This window comes from Dendronephthya gigantea, unplaced genomic scaffold (assembly GCF_004324835.1).
Source record: "Dendronephthya gigantea isolate DGI-Jeju-01 unplaced genomic scaffold, DenGig_1.0 000002F, whole genome shotgun sequence".
Lineage (NCBI taxonomy): Eukaryota > Metazoa > Cnidaria > Anthozoa > Malacalcyonacea > Nephtheidae > Dendronephthya > Dendronephthya gigantea.
The window spans coordinates 3,132,753-3,147,702 of NW_021163012.1; the positions used below are offsets into that span (position 1 = coordinate 3,132,753).

At 38.3% G+C, this 14,950-nt stretch overlaps 3 protein-coding genes across 3 annotated transcripts; 1 reads left to right on the top strand and 2 right to left on the bottom strand.

Moving 5' to 3' along the window:
* Positions 1-7,121, top strand: LOC114534133. The gene is made up of 12 exons (XM_028555683.1): positions 1-75; positions 504-603; positions 973-1,023; positions 1,507-1,575; positions 2,072-2,101; positions 2,478-2,522; positions 2,928-2,972; positions 4,002-4,052; positions 4,308-4,355; positions 4,729-4,854; positions 5,915-6,061; positions 6,662-7,121. Exons 2-12 carry the CDS (start codon positions 537-539, stop codon positions 7,066-7,068), a joined length of 1,086 nt encoding a protein of 361 aa, XP_028411484.1. The 5' UTR covers positions 1-75; positions 504-536; the 3' UTR covers positions 7,069-7,121.
* A 716-nt stretch (positions 7,122-7,837) lies between these two features.
* On the bottom strand, positions 7,838-12,501 carry LOC114534149 (peroxiredoxin-like 2A). Its single transcript, XM_028555705.1, has 5 exons — positions 12,398-12,501; positions 11,037-11,286; positions 9,892-10,026; positions 8,887-8,932; positions 7,838-8,394 (listed from the first exon to the last, which is right to left on the bottom strand). The coding sequence occupies exons 2-5, from the start codon at positions 11,274-11,276 to the stop codon at positions 8,183-8,185; spliced, it is 633 nt and encodes a 210-aa protein (XP_028411506.1). The 5' UTR covers positions 11,277-11,286; positions 12,398-12,501; the 3' UTR covers positions 7,838-8,182.
* A 701-nt stretch (positions 12,502-13,202) lies between these two features.
* Positions 13,203-14,528, bottom strand: LOC114534140. The gene has a single exon (XM_028555694.1). The coding sequence runs from the start codon at positions 14,422-14,424 to the stop codon at positions 13,426-13,428; it is 999 nt and encodes a 332-aa protein (XP_028411495.1). The 5' UTR covers positions 14,425-14,528; the 3' UTR covers positions 13,203-13,425.
* Positions 14,529-14,950: the final 422 nt, after the last annotated feature.

The following is a 14,950-nucleotide window of genomic DNA, read 5'->3' on the forward strand; positions in this document are numbered from 1 at the left end:
CGGCCGTTATATAAGCGAGACGGTTGAAAGCGATTCGCCATTTTTTCTCCAGGTCGGAAAGAAACGAGTTTGTTGGTGAGTGCTCACTATTTTGTTGTCTTTATCTATTTTAGAATTCAAATTATTTTTCTACTTTTCGAAGCTTTTGGGTGGGGTTTTGAAAATGTTGCAGTTACTATAGTACTCAGAATCCTAGCGTGATTAATTTGCTGTGATTTCAAGTAAATTTCTTAACAGATCAATGTTATAATGTATATGTATTCTCGTAAATTAAACTTATCGACAGTTTGAATACAGCTTTCTCCATATCATGCATGGGGCCCTCAGATGTTTGTTCCATAAGGTTTCACAGTTTAAAGGCTAAACCCAATTTAAACAGCAACAGCATAAATGCGATCACTTAAGTTCGATAGAATTAAATAACCTTGCTTCTTAAAGAGTTTAGTAAAGCCTGGTATAAGGTTTGCAGTGGATAATGTTCCATCACAAATTTTCTTTTCCAGGTGAAAAAAGGACAGGATATTGAAAGAATAACTATGGCTAGAAAGCTCATTTTTTTGGTCGTGCTTGCAACTTTGGCGTTAATCGCTGTTCGCGCAGAAGGTGAGTGCTGGCGAGCTTTCCTGACATTTTCCTGCCTCAGATCGTTGCCGTTGAAAACTTTTCAACAGAATCAAATGTTGCGTCGTGGGAAAGATATCGTTTGCAAAAAAAAGCTTCAGTAAACACGATGTAGTTAAATATTGCTTCGGAACCAAATCCGATCTTTCGTGTAGAATAATGAATAGTGTTTTTCATAAATCATTTGAGATTTGGAAACACCTAGATTAAATCTTAGTATTATTTTCAGTAATTGTTAGCTGATGTTTGTAATTTCACGGTTATTCAACAACCAAGATTTTTTTGCCATTATTCGATGCACCATGCAGATTTAGAACCCCACTGTAAAGCTTATTCGTGTAACTTTTTTAGATGATTTCAAGGAAATAGACGATGCAGAAGAGGAATACATGGAATCAAAAGGTTCGATGTTTTTTAAATACTTTTTACTGTTATGTCGGAGGTGTGCGTGACAGAGAGGTGTCTATATTAGAGAGGTGTCTATATTACAGAAGACGTTCTTTTAGAGAGATGTCTATTTTAGAGAGGTGTCTATATTACAGAAGACTTTCTTTTAGAGAGGTGTCTATTTTAGAGAGGTGTCTATATTACAGAAGACTTTCTTTTAGAGAGATGTCTATTTTAGAGAGGTGTCTATATTACAGAAGACTTTCTTTTAGAGAGGTGTCTATTTTAGAGAGGTGTCTATATTACAGAAGACTTTCTTTTAGAGAGGTGTCTATATTAGAGAGGTGTCTATATTACAGAAGACTTTCTTTTAGAGAGGTGTCTATTTTAGAGAGGTGTCTATATATTACAGAAAAGTCTCTTTTAGAGAGGTGTCTATATTACAGAAGAGTCTATTTTACAGAGGTGTCTATATCAGTCTATGTGATTTCTTTTCAGTTGAAGACGACGAGGAAAGCGAGGCTCGAGCCCCAAGAAGATTTGGCTTTGGAAGAAGAACCGGAAGTAGTAAGTACACACTGAAGAGGGTAGATAATGAGAGGTGGAGTTGCTACTATTATTCTTATAGAATATTTTCTCAAACGTATATCCACCCTATCCTCAATAGCCACTTAATGAATATATACGAACGAATATATAGTTAAAACAAGACGCCTGCTCAGGCGTTCACCCGGGCTACAGTTATCTCGTAGTAACATGGCATGTTCGTGACACCCGCGCGAGAAACGATCCTACGATGATTTCGATTTGTTGGAAAACTTCGTGCTGCGCATGCGTGACTTTCGTAAACTCGCGACGCAAAAGGAAAATCATGCGACATCGGGTTTATCGGACTTAACATTATGCTTTCTTTTTTTGGGACGGGGGGGGGAGCGTGTGAATTGGATTTGGTCCCCTACGTATCCCCACTGTCCCCACTCCTAAGGGCCCATAGATCTTTTCCTTCACTAAATTAATTCAACGATTGATGAATATCGCCTGATATCTTTCTTTCCACTTCCAGGATCATCGCTGGGTACTCGATCATCATCAGGTGAGCTAATTATAGATAGTTCTTTCTTCAGAAACAGGAGTGGTTCGAATGGAACAAGTAGCAGATGTGTTATTCCAAGTAGTGTTGCTTTGATTAAAATGTTGTTCAATACGCAATAGTCTATTAACTGGAAATGTGTGCATTTCTAACTCGCACGAAATGCGGTTCACCTCCAAAAGCGATATGAGTCCTCCTCAAATCTGTAGCATATCACGTTTGTCCTTAAAAGAAGAATGAAGACTAAAAATGATTTCCAGTAGCTCCTTCATCCAATATTTCCGCCATTAATTATTGGCGTTTCCACTCCAGATATATATAGAGCATGTAAATATATAAATACATTTGGAGCATGAATTTTTTCCTGGTGTCTCTTTAGGATTTTTCAGAAGAACAAGTTCTTCGAGTCGAACTAGCAGCAGTGGTAAGCGATACATTGACTTCATCCCAACTCCTTCATATCGAATACAGTTAAATATAATAGAGAGGTCAAGATACCCAGGGACGAAACGATGCCAGGGCACCTTTACCCCCCCCCCTCCTCCAATTTCCTATATTATCCTAGTTTCGGCCCGCTTTCCAAGATGATTCGGCGTCTGTAAGATTGTCACCAGGCGATTGTGCTATTCTTAGTACTCCCTCGTGGCACTTTAACGTAAGACGTAGGATGTTTCTGTCTGAAGATGACTTTGTAATAAAGTCGAAAATTTACAGTCTCAATCTGTGTCTTGTTTGAATTATATTTTGATTCTCAAGATGTCTTGTTTATTCGGAATTTGCTTTTTACTTTACTTTTTTAAATTGTCGGCTGTTCATGGTGTTTCTTTAGGATTCTTTAGAAGAAATCGTAGTACAGGTGGAAGCAGCAGCGGTGGTAAGCGATACCTTGATTTCGTTCCAATAAATTCAATTCCTTACAAATATATCTTTTCGGTAATCACGTCACAACATTTTAACACCACAACGTTTTAAATTTAGAACCACCTTAAATGAAATGTAGATAGGTTTTACTCTCACGAGCCACGTGCAAAGATAAAAAACATCCTTCTTCAACACATGCATGAAAAAGATTTTTTTTATTTTGACCAATAAATGTGGATATAAGCCGACACGAGAACGAGGGTCAGGGGCTAAGACCGCGAGCCTCGTTCTCGCATTATATCGTATTTCCATACTTATTTGTCAAAATGAAAAATACTTTTTCATGCATGTGTTGAAGAAGGATGTTTTCATCGTTGCATATAGCTTGTGACAGTAAAACTTGAAATCCATCTCATTTAAGGTAGTTCGAAATTTAAAGCTATAATGTTGTGACGTAATTACCGAAAAGGTCCATTGAGCTAACCCGTACCAAGTCTGATTCTGCCATGTTTGATTGGTTGATGCTAAATGATCAATTAACTAGTACCTAGTAATTTTGCTTTAGTGAATTTAACTATTTCTTATATTAGATTGTAGTATATGTACATGTATAATAATGCCTGATTACTAAGTACCAGCCAATCAGAAAGCGTGTTCTGATCGGTACAGGATTACTGTACACAATGAACAAGCTCCAAGTTATCAATGTCAACACATGGGAGAATTTCGTTTTAGACAAATTAGCAAAACTAATTTGTTTACATTTTCATTAACCCAATCAGAATGAATAAACATTGAATACATCCGGTAAAAAGGTACATTACTTACCATTTTACATGAAGTTTTAAAAATCTAGGCATTCTGATCGGCTCAGAAATGTGAACAAATTTGCCAAATTGTTTAAAACCAAATTTCCCATATTTTGGCTGACACCACCTATCTTGCCTCGATATCGGAATATTGAAAAATTGCCATTAAATTGCTGGTGAAACTCAGCAAATACTCGTCACCACATCTGTAAAATGCCCTGATGTTTCTCTAGGATTCTTTAGAAGAACTCGTAGTACCGGTGGATCCAGTAGTACCAGAGGCGGTAGGCGATGCATTGACTTCATTCTATGCTATATCGAACAAGCTCCATGTCGAACAAGTGCCAAGTTATCAGTTTCCATAAACGTGGGCTTTTAAATTTGTGCATCTCTACGCACGTGGTTCGCGTCAAAAAGAGAATTGTGGACCGTTTTAGACGTCGAATTTTTCATGTGCTAAATCTAATGTTGAGCTAAAGTTTAACTACTCAAATGGGTCTGTATGTGTCCTTACCAGTGAAGTCTTGCTTATCTTATAGGCTTCAGATTTGGGAATAGAGCCGGTACAAGTGGAACTCGCAGTGGCGGTAAGACGATCAAGAGTAAAATTTCGCATTTTTAAATTTTTCAGGACCAATAGTGCCCTTTTCGTGATGAAAACTGCCTTTTTAGAGAAGCCGAAGCTGCTGTAAATACTATTATAAAATCGAATGCCCCCTTACACGTGCCCAAATCTTTTTGTAGAGCATAAATATACACCACACTGGTGGTGTCCATGGATCTTTGGCAATCAAACCGTCCCTACACATATTTTAGCTGCCCTTTTTATTAACCAAAAGTGCCCCTGGTGTAGCTGGTGTCCCCCAATCTCTGGATGCTTCCTACGCCCATGCTATTAGCATAAAGCCCGTATTAGAAAATTTAGATATTGGCATTATTGATTAATACTTGATATTTCAGGTTTCAGGTTTGGTCGAAGATCAGGCAACGGCGCTGGTGGTTCAAGCACAAGACGCTTTACATTCAGGAGAACGAGACAAACCACAGGGGGTGGATCCACTGGGACAAATGGTGGAGGTGGAAGCGGTAAAGGCCCGTTAACACTTGCGATTTTTGCTGCGATTTTCTTCTTTTGATAGATGTTAACGAGTAATGAGCTACGAATGCTCTGATGTATAAGAACTCATATTTGAAAATCAGTAAGTAATTCACTCGTTCACATCTATCAAAAGACGAAAATCGCACACAAAATCGGGCCCTAAGAAATCCATATACACGTTGGTCATATTCGGCATAATTTTCTCCAAGTACAGAGGGCTCAGTTTTCCAGCGGGCTTCGCATAAAAAATTAAAGGCTTTTCATCTCACGCACTGCTATCAATTTTATCTAAGTTGTCCGCTTGTAATATGAGTATGCATGTGTGGGAGAAATTTAGCTAATTTGGACCAGCGTGTATATGGATCAAGGGCGCACATTTCAAATATATTTGGGGGAGGGCCTAGGATTAAGACGAAACCCCCAGGGTTATTTGGTGTGTATTTTACAACCTTAGGCATACGAACATTAATTTTTTGGTGGGGAGACAAATTTACACTGATGAGACAAATGAAAATTAAACGTTCGAAACACTTGGAAGGGTAACACTCGGAACTGTCTATTACAGCAAAAAAATGCTCGATTCGTTGAACCGATGAAAGCACGACGTTGAATATGGCGTAGAATAAATATGCCTAAGATTGGTGGTCCAGGCTAACAAGGTACCACGCCTTGCCGCCAAATGAGAATATTTTTGAAATTTCATTGCTCTAGAATCTAGATACTCGGAATTGAACATTTCAGAGTCGTGTGAGAGCCTATGGGTAGTATACAGTGTGTCTCAAATTTTTGTCTGGGAAACAAAAAATTGTACGCAGGCCTAAAGGTTGGCCGTTACCTGAAAATCCTGTAATTACGATGACGGGCAGAAGACTTCTGGCAAAAAATACTGGTTTAATTTCTAATTAGCCGATTAAACACAGATTAAATTTGCGAATATATGCTTTAAATGCCTTATGAAGGGTGATTTGATCCACGTGGCAAAAAGTGGCAAAAGAAACCGAATGTGCTGTTCTCAATTTAACACCCAGTTGTTGTTTTCTTTACCAGCGATTGGTGCGTGGCAGAAACTGGGCACCATCATAGATCTGGCCCAGTTGGGAGCCGGAGTTGCCAATACAGTTCTAGAACAAATGTCAAACGTGGAACGCAAAATTGTTATAACTCTTGGAAACGTGGAGGGAGCTCCCTGGCAAGGTTTGAGATGATTGATATTGCATATTATAATCATAGCCATAACTACTCTTTTGGGGGTGTTGTAGATTGTTGTTGATGTCATTGTTATTATGTCATCGTTTTTGCCGTTGTTTATGTCATTGTTATTACTGTTGATGTCATTGTTTGTGCTGTTGTTGTTGTTGTCATTGTCATTGTTGATGTCATTGACAATGTTATCAGTGTTGTTGTTGATGTCATTGTCATTGTTGTTGTTGTCACTGTTGATGTCACTGTTTCTGCTGTTGTGTCAATGTCTGTGTTGTTGTTGATGTCATTGTCAATGTTATCATTGTTGTTGTTGATGTCATTGTCATTGTTGTTGTCACTGTTGATGTCACTGTTTCTGCTGTTGTGTCAATGTCTGTGTTGTTGTTGTCATTGTCAATGTTATCATTGTTGTTGTTGATGTCATTGTCATTGTTGTTGTCACTGTTGATGTCACTGTTTCTGCTGTTGTGTCAATGTCTTTGTCGTTGTTGATGTCTTCGTTATTGCCGTTGTTAATAACTTTGTAAGTAATTAACTTCGTTATTGTTGTTGTTGATGACTCCGTACTAATGTGATCCTATTTCCTTGCAGGCGGTACGGCTTACATGAAAGAAGGTTCTCTCATCAAAGTCCTCCCCCCTAACGTGCCGGTGGAAGAGGGTGTCCTCATGGGAGGAGTAAAAAAGGCAGGTCCTTCGGCAACAGGGGTGTCAGGAGCGTTCTGCTACGGCTTTGAAGAGGCGCCCGAATCGTTCTGTGTTATGTTTAAACTGCCCTGGAGTGGCGAGAATCAGTGGAATGTAAAGGTCTATCCTGAGCAAAAGCAAGCAAGCGAGTCGGTTTACAATGACCTTCAAAAAGATGCGATCAAGGCGAGCCAGCCCATAACAAAGAAAGTTATTTACACTGGCGATGGATACCAGTTCTTCATCAAAGATGCTTCCATGACAAGCTCCGGACAGGCAAACTTGCAGTTCAGCTTTGGTATTGAGAATTAAGACCCAGAACCACGCAAGAACGGGAGGACTTTAGCTGCTTTAGAATGGATTAGGAAAACTAGGGAAATCTAAGCTCTCTTGTATCAGTTTACAATGGTATTGTGGTAAAATAAATATAGTTCTCTGCATATTAATCTGAATGTTTTCTTTGTTTAATAATGCGCTTCTTGCTACGGAGTGCGCCTGTCATGCTGGTGATGTTTAGAAACTTTTTGCTCTGGGGCGGCGCTTATTTGAAGGCGGCGCTTATTCGACCGAATACGATATATTACGTCAAAGTGTTGGTTGGTTAGTTGGTCAATATTCACTGATCTGATTCTACACTGGACATAACAACTCTTGCAATCAGAAACGAAGTAAAAATAGAAATTCCTCCGGAGAACCAGAATCGAAGTAATCGAAGTTTGTTTAGGATCTGCAGATCCTAAAAATAAAATTTTCTGGCGATTCAAGATCCAGTTCAGAAAACAATTTCAAAATGTTTGTTTTGTCACCTCAATTTAGTGAGGACCGCGCCTGCCTTGAGACCAGTTTTGCTTTCCACTGGGCTTCCCATTTTAACACACTGTAACGCACACATTATTTGTTCGCTGTGGTTTTAAATGAATATGAGCGGGAATCTTTGTCCAGGAAGTAAAAAACATGCGAAATTTAGGCAATTTTTATATTTGCAGGCGCCGTGGGCATTATTATGACAAGTGCCGATGCGAAAACCCGACTGGACATTACCTTTAAAAATAGAGAAAATTGATTGTTGAATTCTTCCATGTTTTGATTTATGAATATATTATATTTAATAGAAAAATATGTGTACTTCAAACAATTATCTCTATTATAATTATCCCAATTGTTGCATTGTGTATTGTACAACCTCAACGAATGGCTTTGCCGTAAGTATTCCTCAAGTGCAAGACCTTTACATTGAAAGCTTCGTCAAGCACCATCATTAAAACAATACCAAATCATTGCAATGGTTGTAGATACAGCCAGTATACGAATCATCTTTGCATCATCAGACATTTAAACCTAACTTCACATCGGATCAAAAAAGCTACAACTTAATGGAAACCTGGCTTGCAGCTAATCATAGAGCCAGAAAAATCACAAATATTAGCTACGATTTGATTTTATCAACAGCAGCCATGACGTCCTCAAGGGCGGCATGATCGCCCCAGGCCTTCTCCCGGTACTCGAACAATACACCCTGGTCAGCGGCCCCGAGTACAAATAGTCCGCCCATCAGGCGACCCTCGCCATTCATGTTGCCATGGAAACCACCATTTCGCGCTCGGAAAAAGTTTATCCACGTTTGTACTCGCAAGAGACCTTGAATAAAAATTTGACATATTTCGCCATCAAAAACATGCCATCAAAAACAACACGACATTATTCTAGCTGTGTTAGCAGTGGTGCATCTGCGTCAATAACAAGCCAATTGCGAGCTTTAGCTGCAGCTGAGAAATGCGTCATTTATGCGTGTTTTTTGCTTACGTCATTTTCGTCCGGAGTCGTCGGACTTCCGAGGACAAGTTTGTTGAATATAGTCTTTGATTGAAAATATACTCTTTGAAAAAAGCTCAACGACTATATGAGATTCGTCAGATGGCGCAAGCAAACAGCAGTGAGTTTGGCGCGAAAACGAGGATTATCGCCCTCGTAGATGCTCGTAAAGGTCTTTAATTTTGCGCTAGCTTTATTGTGTAATTTCGATAACCCAACAAATATCTTGAACCCATTGGGCTTGAACACTGACCTAAACTAGACTATCTCAGTACATCATAGTGTAAGTCAGTTGTAGTATAAATCGTAACAACATACCTACAACAACATTTTCCCATCTTTTAACTGGACCATAAAACTCTTTCTAAAAAAGAGAGTTTTCCTGGTTAACTATATATTTTCTAATACCCCACTTCACTTCCACTTTTTAGCCTTTCCAAATTTTTGACTATAGATTATATGTTGATGCTGTTTTAGCATGACAAAACCCGCACCACCCAAATATTTAGCATACGTGAATTTACTGGAATTTACGCCTTTTCCTACGGGTATCATTTGTCCCATACATTGACATATACATACCTGGACTCATTGACATATATATACCTGCTCGTGCACTTTTAATCAGCGACGAGCGTGGCAAATTACACGTCATATCTGCTGACGAATATGAGAGTAAATGCAATGGTGTACATCGCTGATTCTTCAAAAATACAACAGTTTGAAATGGAATAACTTGAAATTTAAAAAAATTCTTGTAAAGCTTGAAAATATTCTGAAAGTACTCTGTTTAGTGATTTTCTTTGTTTATAATAAGCTGATCTTCACCCCATAAATGCAGTCAGCAATACTGGTCAGTGGTCAACTTCATGAGCAAACACTCTCATAATTGCCGGCATTTCGAATCACGCATTTTTAACGATGAGCGGGCATTCCAGGCATATATATATATGTCAATAGTCCCATACCTAACCCATACCTAGTGTAAAAGCTGTGTTCCTATTGGCTCAGAGCAGGGGTGAACCCATCTGCCGAACCCAATGCGAAACTTTCCGAGACTTCTTCCCAAAAAGGCATGAGATAAAAACAAAACAAAAAACCTCGCTCCGTCGGTGCAAAAATACCGGACTCAGCTCCCTCAAGTACGTTTGATTCACATTGTAAGGCCTGATTCACACTAGCTCCTAAGAATCGGTGATCCACTATATTACTTTCCCATAGACAAAGCATTTTGTTCACCAGCGACCTCAGACAGAGATCTAAGGGAATCCGAGATTCTTAGGCCAACTGTGAACTAGGCTTAAGTGAAAAGTCAAAACCAACCTCAGAATCAAGATAAATGTCGCCTTTCAAAAACTCTCTGAACTCTTCCACTCCAATCGTCTCATGAACCACACCAAACAAAGGAATACCTTTTTGATCCAGTGCAGGTTTTAAAGAGGAAAGCCGTGAAGCCTCCTGTAACAGAAAATAAAAGAAATACAATTGAAGAATATTTGCAATGAATATGTAGCTTTTTTTTAAACTAATACAAAATTAGTAATTAACAAAATTAGTAAAAACAAAATTGGGATTAATTTCATGATGGGATTAAACCGATTAAATTACACAACAGATAAATGAGATAAATTACATGATAGGCAGGGCCGTAACTAGAATGATAATTGGGGGGGGGGTGTTTATTCATATATTCAGTTTTGCCCGACAGGTTTTTTTTGTAAGTGCAATAACTTACAATAGAAATCCGTCGGGCAAAACTGAATATATGAATAAACACCCCCCCAATTATCGTTCTAGTTACGGCCCTGATGATAGGATTAGTTGCAGGATAGGATTAATTACCTGATAGAATAAATTACATGATGGGATAAATTATAGGATGGGATTAATTCCATGATGGGATTAATTATAGGATGGGATAAATAATATGATGGGATTAATTACATGATGGGATTAATTATAGGATGGGATTAATTCCATGATGGGATTAACTATAGGATGGGATAAATAATATGATGGGATTAATTACATGATGGGATTAATTATAGGATGGGATAAATAATATGATGGGATTAATTACATGATGGGATTAATTATAGGATGCGATTAATTCCATGATGGGATAAATTATAGGATAGGATTAAATACACAATGGGTTTAATTAAATGGGTCACACTTCCACTGGCAAATTCATTTTTTTGTTATTAGGCAAAAACTGCCAGTGAAAATGCTCAATGCTCCTAGCTAAAGCCCAATTACGTAAAAAGGTTCTCATGTATCACGGGTTTTATGAAAAGGTATATCTTTAGTTCATATTTACCTACAGTTGGTAATGTAATTGGCTAATCAGAATCACTTATTTAATAAGGATATATTTTAAAGTAATTAAATGTTATAAAAATCCAGTCCTCCATAACATGTATTCAATTCCTTCATTTGGTTGGTTTGTTTTACTGGGAATACCATACCTCTCTACACAAAGATCATCCAGGCCTTCGTACTACCATAATCACCGCACCATTCTTTTGCCACAACTCAGATGCGGTGAATACCCTGCCGGATCCATTTAACATTTTCAGTTGGATTTTGGACAAGTATGGTAAAGTAGCTTTTGCAATCCTGGGATTGAAGAAACCAGCATTTATCATGGCAACGCCAGCTACAGCGATGGTAGCTCCTGCTTTCAATATCCAACTCATTCTGAACATGAGTTACTCCCTGAAATAATCAAAAGAAATTATGGTAAAAGAAGGTCTTCACTCAATTTGTCAAAACCTCCTGTTTTTTAGCATTGAAAATACAGAGAAATTTATTGTTTTTTTCTTTTGACAATTAATCTTTTACTGGCAATTAAACTGGCAATTAATCTTTTAACAAGATTGATGCCCGGTAGGCATTAAATCTCGCTATGTAGACAGTAGATACACTCCACTGAAACTGGGCTATATTGATACACTGTAAATATGTGACTGATCCGCATGGAAGACTAAGCCTGCAACAAAAATAATAATAATAGCAAAACCTAGACTCGGTAGCCAAAGTAATAACAGGTGTTTAGCTATTAAATTTTATCATTTAAGTGAGCTTTAACTTAATTAAATTTTCTGACTTTTAAATAGCACAATTAGCAGCTAGCTACTACAGTGAAGAAATATATTATGTAGTGAAGATATTTAGTCTTGATATCACTGAAACCAGGCACATCTACTTATGGTCTAGCTACATTGGAATTGACAAACTAAGTAATGACAGTAATGACCTTTACTTGGTATTTAAGACTCAACAGCAAACAGCATGAAATAGTTTCGAGACAAAGGTCTAGAATATTGGTGGATCTTGTTTAGACATAAAGTAACCACTGAGAAAAAGTGCAAAATATCCACCTTTAAATGTCACTTGAAATATTAGCTGCTGGTTTTCAGTGGTTTGCTGCACTGGCTAGGCTATAAGGTATATAATGACACCAGTTTCCACAATTAAAGGAAATTTCCTTCGAAATGACAACCACAAGGGAGGGATCTGTGTTAATAGGATATATCAATTATGCATTCTTTTCAAAAGTTCTTTGTTTCTCTTATTTGTCAATGCTATCCCCCTATGAGGACATGCAACCACATACAAATAAGTTGTGGAAGCCCTGAATGACACATGCATAGAAACAAAAGATTAAGTGGTGAGTTATTGTAGTTTATATGTATACTGTGACAGTGAAAACAATGTGTCCCATCCACCTATGAAGATCAAAGCTGGCAATTTATATTGATAAATAACGCTCCTTTAAAACAATACAAGCAGAGTTTAGCTTACGTAGAACAATATATTGACTTACCAGCGTTTTTTACCGGACTTTTCCGCAATTTCCTTGGTTTTTCAGGAAAATCAATATTAAACTACCATACTACATCTCTTTGCATCGAACTGATCGTCGTGTCACTCGTGTGATCGAAGGTCAAAGTAGGGGATTAGCAGGTGTAACAAGGTGTAACAGGGTTTAGAGATGGTGAAATACCGCTGGATGAAATGGGATAATGATTTGCAGTTCACCTCAGTGGGAAAAGCGGACAACATTGAAATTCGTTTGGATTTTTGATACGAGGCTTTTTCAATTGGATTGTGGGTCATTGTGCCATTGCCATGGAATTATTGCATTTGGGTGCTTCACTCTGCGCTGTGAATACCCAGGCCCCATAGCAGTGTATCTTTAGGTACCAGTGCAGCACCCGTAAGTTCGTTATTTTAAATACCTATCTATCCCATACCCGGCGTTCAAACTCGAACCCACCTGCCGAGCCCCATGCGCTGATGCGCAACTTTCTGAACACTTTAAACTTTTTCCCGGAAAGGCATGAGATAAAGACTAAACGTACGATACGCTGGATAAGTTCGGGAAACTTCCAGCCTCCCTCGGTGCGTAAATCACGTACTCACCTCCCTGCTCACCTAGACTGACCCAGTATGTTTATTACCAGTGGATTATATTAACCGCAGGGTAATATATATAGGATATTACACGGTTCGCTCGAAGATATGCATTTTTTGTTCTCGTGTCAAAAACAATACCTCACTCGTTCTCTTCTGTTTATTATATGGACAAATGAAGACAAAACTCAATAATAAAACGCGAAAAAGAGCGGCAAAACTCGCGATGGTTGCACGAGCAGAGGAAACACGTGCATTAATTAAAGAAACAAATATTACTTACTTAGGTTTTACTCATGCAAAGTATGTTTATATATAACAAATGCATATGCTAAATGTAGTTTCAATTATAAAGATTGTTAATGAATAAAAATATATATATATACATTTTAGCTTGTCTCTGCGCCGAAAAGTGTCAAACTGTACTTTTGGTATTTTTTAACCTTGCACAACTTCGACGATGCGGATTTTCTCGTTTGCACCGTGCAAATTAACATGAAGTCTCCAGCTTTTAGACTTGGGTATGTTCATGTGGAATTGATGAGCAGTGGGTAAGTGCAGCGATAGTTTGCTTTCGTCACAATTCAAGATTACCTCGACGTTGTCACCTTGTTTTGTCAGATTTTGTAAATTATTTTCTTTTGACCTTGACCCATTTTTAAACACTCCAGCATAACTATCTGTCCCGAGTCCCCATCCATTACAACCAGACCATAAAAATGAATTGTTATGATTACTCTGTGACTGTGGTACAACACCCGCTTCCAATACGCCAACCAAGATCCAATTGTTATATTTAAAGGATTCTAAATTCAACTTGAATCGCACGATGCCCTGTTGGTAAGTATTTTCACCTAAAACATATTTATGTCCACTATTTGAATCATGGACTGCGACTCTCCCCTCTTCTTGAAGAGTAATCTCTGGGCTTCGTAAATTAAATTTGTCCGTTAATACAATTTTAGCCGGAACAATTTCCTCACTCAAGCCAAGATACCCGACGAGGTTTTGGAAATTCTTAACTTGATCATCAGGGACATCGGGCAATGGTGCTGGATTCTCCGGAGTAGCGACTTTCTTTGCGCGAAGATAATCCAAAATTAAACCAAAATATTTGGGATTATGATCAAAGAAGACAGCGCCATCTTGGTCACGAGGCACGCTATCTTCCCAACGACCGCTAAACATTGAGGCGAGTAAGGAATCTTTAACTTGGCACAGAGTCGACCTTGTTGTGGTGAATTTTTTCCCACCGACGTTTAAATTAATAATATCATCATCACGAACAACAACAGCGTTCATTCTCTTCTTCTCAGCGTTGTATGCTTCGACTTTCGCCTTCAACTTTGCTCGTTCGCCTTCGACAATTTCGTGAAATTCCTCTTTAAATCGCTTCACTAAATCGTCGAATTTCGTCAGTAGCTCGTCGGAACTCATTTTGTTTGATCGTAATTTATGGTGGACAATGATAGTTTGAGCAATGATGACAAGACTTTGCAGAGAAAGGCAATCTATGTGATATGATATTTATGACTCTTAGGACTACTCGGTAATTGATCGAATAAGCGCCGCTTATTACAAATTCAAGTACGGCGCTTATTTCGAAGTGAGTGAAAAGACCAGCACGTACTAGAAAGGAAACGCTTAGTTGGGCTGTTGGTTTCCCCTATACACGGTGAATCAACGACATGCAGAGATGTTAGACGCGGAATTGCTCAGAAGGAGAAATTTAAACTATTAGAATTGTTATAAAAGCGCTGTTGTAAAAGATATGCATTCTTTAAATAGACGCCGCGGCGCTAATTCAACAGCGGCGCTTATTAAATTTTTTTGGAAGAAGTGCGGCGCTTATACGGTTTGCAAACATTCAAGAGTCTAGACAAGTCTATAATTGAATTAACCCATGCTGCCGTGGATTACTCGTGTGTGAAGCGAGTCCAATATTTAACAATAACAATGCCAC

Coding starts and splice junctions, on each gene's coding strand:
- LOC114534133 (XM_028555683.1), top strand. CDS start 537: ATGGCTAGAAAGCTCATTTTTTTGGTCGTGCTTGCAACTTTGGCGTTA. Junction 2,102..2,477: donor GGGTACTCGATCATCATCAG/GTGAGCTAATTA, acceptor GTGTCTCTTTAG/GATTTTTCAGAAGAACAAGT. Junction 2,523..2,927: donor GAGTCGAACTAGCAGCAGTG/GTAAGCGATACA, acceptor GTGTTTCTTTAG/GATTCTTTAGAAGAAATCGT.
- LOC114534140 (XM_028555694.1), bottom strand. CDS start 14,424: ATGAGTTCCGACGAGCTACTGACGAAATTCGACGATTTAGTGAAGCGA.